Source organism: Scyliorhinus canicula, unplaced genomic scaffold (assembly GCF_902713615.1).
Source record: "Scyliorhinus canicula unplaced genomic scaffold, sScyCan1.1, whole genome shotgun sequence".
In the NCBI taxonomy this organism is placed as follows: domain Eukaryota; kingdom Metazoa; phylum Chordata; class Chondrichthyes; order Carcharhiniformes; family Scyliorhinidae; genus Scyliorhinus; species Scyliorhinus canicula.
The window spans coordinates 1,265,709-1,271,411 of NW_024055719.1; the positions used below are offsets into that span (position 1 = coordinate 1,265,709).

A 5,703-nucleotide genomic window follows, 5' to 3' on the forward strand; every position below is an offset into this window, starting at 1 on the left:
GCAATTCCTATTCGATATTGACCATCGTCGTTCCAGTTCAACATATTGTTTCCCTCCCACTGACGCTATTAAAATGATGGCCCACAGCTTTAACCACGTGGGAGTTCAGCACTCTTCACCCATGTCCATCTCCATCACGTTTTCATCCTGCAGCACAATGCGACAATGATTCAATTACATCTCTACTGTCCGCCCGGCTTCTGGCATCTCAAACCATATTCTAAATCAGCCCACATACACGGCAGCATGCCAGCTTGAACTGCTCCTCTGAACTTCCTCCTTCGCTGTTTACTTCTCTTATTTGAATAATACCTTGATTCAAATGTAATAAACATTGTTGCAGATCGATTTAAAAAACTGTTCGAAGTTTAAGCATATTCTCACGACAATCAATCATTTTTCGTTTATAATTCTCTGACATTTCTTAAATTATTACAGATTCTGAATGAGTATTTTTTTTAGTAAACTCATAAATAAGTGAAGAGGATTACGGAAAAATGCGCCATAAACTGGGATTAATCAGTCGAATGTTTCGGTGGAAATAAGCATCAGTATACAATTGGACCCATTTTATTTTTACATTTCTATCAGTGTTGTGAAGTAATTTGACAAATTAACAGATTACAATATTTTAGTGTGCTACGCCAAATGTATGTATTTTCATAGAACATATAACATAGAACAGTACAGCACAGAAAAGGCCCTTCGGCCCTCGATGTTGTGCCGAGCAATTATCACCCTACTGAAACCCACGTATCCACCCTATACCCGTAACCCAACAACCCCCCTTTAACCTTAATTTTTAGGACACTACGGGCAATTTAGCATGGCCAATCCACCTAACCCGCACATCTTTGGACCGTGGGAGGAAACCGGAGCACCCGGAGGAAACCCACGCACACACGGGTAGGACGTGCAGACTCCGCACAGACAGTGACCCAGCCGGGAATCGAACCTGGGACCTTGGAGCTGTGAAGCTTTTATGCTAACCACCATGCTACTGTGCTGCTCCGAGTAAATCCAGTGCTGTCATTGGATTGCAGATGTTGGTCAATTTACTGCTGGTTAATTTTACAACAAATAGCTGGTTCTAAAAGTAAAAATTATTTGATCTGCTGATTGGATTTAGTAATATTGGGTGATAATTGTAATCAACTTGAAATGGGACAAGGAGAATGGGAGTCCCGTCTTCAGTAATGTTTTCCTCCAAATTTCACTAATTTCCCTAACAGTGTAAAGGGATATTTGATCGAACTGAGCAGCAGGTTTCTGAATTTTCTCTGGGTTATTGTGTAAATAGCTGTGTTGGTGCAGGAGCTCAGAAGCTGCAGCATAATCCCAGCCTCTTGAAAGTTAGGAAAGGGAGTATATTGGTATCTTCTCATGAAGGCCGCCGTAATTCTAACGTATATGAAATATATAACTGTCGTTATCCAGAGTAGGATAAAACTACTGGATATTGCAAAGAGTAAAACAATGGATCGTCTCCGGTTCATCAGCTCAGCATCCTTTTCATTCCTGTCACTGCTGTGCTTCCGGAGGCTCATTCGGCCGCGACTGGCTATTAAAATGCGTCTGATGGTGACAATATTAAATAACAAAATCAGAAAGAATGGAATCACTGGGGTTAGCAGCTGCTCAATCCAAGAAAATGCTATCCAAATCGGATCAAAGAAAAAATTTGTGGACAGCTTGCACCCTAACTGCATCCAGTAGTAATAAGAGGAATACAGGAAGGGCCAGGGAATGTTCTTCAAGCAGAGCAGCGAGCTCACAGTGGTGATGACAACAACAGCAGTTTTCTCGGTGCAGTATTTGGTTTTCAGCTTCTGACAGCAAATGGCCACCAGGCGATCAAAGGTAAAAGAGACAGTCAACCAAACAGAAATGTCGATTGCAGCGGGAGACATGAAGAGAATGAATCTGCAAACGGGAGTGTGGAGCAGGAATGTGTTTTTCCAATATAATGTTGCAATGCGATGTAATATTACATTCCAGACAATAACCATGAGATCGGCTGCCGCCATAGCCACCAGATAGAGGGTGATGCATTTGGAGAGGCCACAATTTTTGAAAGAGAGGATTACGATTGTAACGATGTTCACTGTGAGAAGTAGAATAGATACCAGTCATAATAATAATGTCACAAGCATGCGCACATTAACACTGCGATGAGGTTACTTTGGAAGTCGCCACATGTTTCGGTACACAGAGAGAACAATCAGAAAGTCAAATTCAGATGTAACAGGCAGATATATCGGGACTTGTGGGAGGAAATTGCAGCACCCGGAGGAAACCCACGCAGACATGGGGGGACTATGCAGACTCCACACAGACAGTGACCCAAGCCGGGAATCGAATCTGGGTCCCTGGAGCTGTGAAGCAACAGTCTTAAACTCTGTTTACTCAGAGAGTAGTAAGTAGTAAGGGCGTGGAATGCCCTGCCTGCAACAATAGCGGACTCGCCAACATTAAGGGCATTTAAATGGTCATTGAATAAACATATGGATGTTAAGTGAATAGCGGAGATGGTATTTGGAGTGGTTTCATCGGTCGGCGCAACATCGAGGGCCGAAGTGCCTGTACTGGGCAGTAATGTTCTATATTCTATGCTCTGTGCTAACGCCAGGTTATAGTCTGTGCTGGTGATAATGCCAAAAGAACGGCGCGGTCGCATAGTGGCCACAGCGCCAGCGTCAAGGGTTAGATTCCCGGCTTGGATCACTGTCTGTGGGGATTCTGCACGCTCTCCCCGTGTCTGCGTGGATTTCATCCAGGTGCTCCGGTTTCCATCCACTGTCCAAAGATGTACAGGTTAGGTGGATTAGCCGTGCTAAATTGCCCTTAGTGTCCAAAAAGGGTTAGGAGGGGTTACTGGGTTGCGGAGATAGTATGGAGGCGTCGGGCTAAGTGCGGTGCTCTCTCCAAGGGCCGGTGCAGTCTCGACGGGCTGAACGGCCTCCTTACGCACTGTAAAGTCTGAGATTATATATCATTTTATGATTCTGTAACTGGTCAACACTCAATTTAGAACAACTGCTACAATCAGGTTCATTTGAAGTTCCATATACTGATATCCAAACCCCAGCGTTCTGCGATCATCTACTGAATATACGGGGCTTGGTGTTGTCGCGCATTGTGGATTATCAGCTCTGAGCTGGAATGCTATGTTTGAGACTTCAGATGGCGTTGAATAAACTGTTTCAATGGATACATTAAAACTGGGGACAAAGCCTTTTTGGAAAGCCGATAATGTCCAAGTTTATTGGTTTGACGGAACAGAAAATAAGAATGATGACCAGATCGGCAGGGAACAAATCAATAATAAAAATGAGCTGTGTGATCAACCGCTCTGGAAAGGAGATAGGAAAGGGAGCAGAAAGAAGCAGAAAGAAAACGCTGCGCTACATTTGAAAGGCAAAACATAATTAAACATGAAGCTGGTCGGAGGTAAGAGAATCCAAAGGGGGGAAAATGGCGTTGCAGAATATCTGACAAATATAAACAATCAGAAGAAAACATATCAAAAAGCCAATGTCTGTGAATAAATAAAATATCAGCACTGTAATGCAGTAGGACAAAGGACGCATTAAGAGATAAGCTACAATGAGTTTTCCAGATCAGATAGTTATTCTAATGTTCAAACTGAAGAACGTTAAAAAATCATCACCATGTTTAACTCAAAATTGAAGGGCAACACAATACATTTGACCGTTTTTGGAAATTAAACAGAAACAAGTTCAATATTTTAAGAATAAAAGTAATTTACCAGGTACACCGACCGTTGCGAGTATAGGATAGTACACAGCTACTGACTCGGAAGATTTTGTCCAACGCATTTTCTGTGCCAAGGACTCGTGCTGGTGTTGGTGAAGATCTGACCCCTGGTGTTTGACACAGTAAAGTACTTTGAACGGTGTATTTATATTAAACTGGATGCTTAGTGATGCGAGGTCTATCCATCCCTAATGATGTTCTTTACAGGTTGCTCAACAAACAATTTACTGACAGCAGCTGCGCTCTCACTGTCAGTATCATTGGGGATTACATCACAATCTTAGGATCAAGGTCGAAACTCAAAGATGACGGCTATAGTTAACTATACAATGTTGCTTATTTGAAAATCAGGGCAACAACACCGTTTTTTCATTTGATTACTGGGCACATATTGCCCATTCCCTCGCATCATCCCCTCACTCACAATGTAGCGTTCACTGTCCTTATTCCAAGTAAAGATTCGGCGTCTTTGTTCCTTTCAGTTTCCCCAGATTATTTTTCTCTGGTCCTTCCGCATTCATGTGTCCAAATTTATTTTCGCTCTTCTTCTGTCTCCCTTTTGCAGGAAATCTATTTCACTTTGCCCCATCTTCAATTTACCTCCACTCTTTGAGTCACTGCTATTTGTTTGTGGCTTTAATTCTCACATCCCTTATAGGCTCTGTCCTGATCACGCTACAATATCTTGGAAGACAAGTGGTGAGGATGGAACAGAGTTACAGGGGGACATAGACAGATTGGATGAATGAACATAGTCTTGGCAAATGGAATATCTTGTCGGGAAATGTGATGTTATACATTGCTGGGAAGAATAAAGGTCCTCAATATTTTTCAAATGCAGATAGACAGTAGCAATATGCCGCGCAGAGGAGTTTTAGGAGAGGTGTGGTTCCTCGTGAATCAGACATTAAAAGCCAGCATGCAAGTTGAGCAGGTCATAGATGCGTAGAATGGAATGCTGGTCTTTGTTTCTCAGCAAGGTTAGCATACAAACAGGGAAGTCTTGTTGCACCTGGACAAGGCACTGATTTGATACAACACAGTTAGTGGTTCCATCTAATGGCACTGGATTCAGTGATATGTCAGGCAGAGCAAGGCCATAAAGAGACTTAAAAACACTTGTTGGAATGTAACATTGTTGATTCTGTTTTTTCTTTGCGCCTGGGGAGTATCAATATAGGTCAGTGAAAATATTGACAACAAATCGTTGTTTCAAGTGTTATAGATGGACAGATATATTGGCTCAGCTACAATTCATCAGAGTGGTAGGACGAAACAACGTGCATTGATTTGGCCAGGAGTTACAAAATGGTGAACATAGGAACTTCGGAGATAGATCGGCAAATTTAATTACTGGATTGTTTCTAATTGTAATTAATTTATCCCCCCCCAGAATAATAAGTATTAAATGTCAGCTCAGAGGAAGATGTAGTCGATTCAGACACTCCAAACAATTCCATCCAACATCATTACCTATCACCGCTGTTTGTCTCTGTGATACATTTAATGATTGTCTTAAGACTGTTTGCATTCACACCGAACGTTCAATGGACTTAGTTTCTAGTAATAAAGCTAACACCTCCCTGAACCCACGCATCAAATCTATATTATAAGACCATAAGTCCATTGGATATAGGAACATAATTAGGCCATTCGCCCATCGAGTCTGCTCCACCATTCAATCATGTTTGTTACCTTTCTTACATCCCTTGACTTCCTTCTTAATCAAGAACCTATATATCGCTGTCTTCAAGACACAGTGGTTTGGTCTCCACAGCCTTCTGCAGCAAAGAGTTCCAGATTCACCACCCTCTGGCTGAAGAAATAACTCGTCTTCGAAGTTTTATAATATCGTCCCTTTAGCCTGATAGTGTGCCCTCAGGTGCTAGTTTTTCCGACCAAGGTAAAATCCCCTGAACGACCACT

The 5,703-nt window shown here is 42.2% G+C and overlaps 1 protein-coding gene across 1 annotated transcript; it reads right to left on the minus strand.

Moving 5' to 3' along the window:
- Positions 1 to 1,190: 1,190 nt before the first annotated feature.
- Positions 1,191 to 2,027, minus strand: LOC119960698 (probable G-protein coupled receptor 139). The gene has a single exon (XM_038788312.1). The coding sequence runs from the start codon at positions 2,025 to 2,027 to the stop codon at positions 1,191 to 1,193; it is 837 nt and encodes a 278-aa protein (XP_038644240.1).
- Positions 2,028 to 5,703: the final 3,676 nt, after the last annotated feature.

What these genes read in the sequence shown, in the direction of transcription:
- LOC119960698 (XM_038788312.1), bottom strand. Translation starts at nt 2,027, where the DNA reads ATGGCGGCAGCCGATCTCATGGTTATTGTCTGGAATGTAATATTACAT.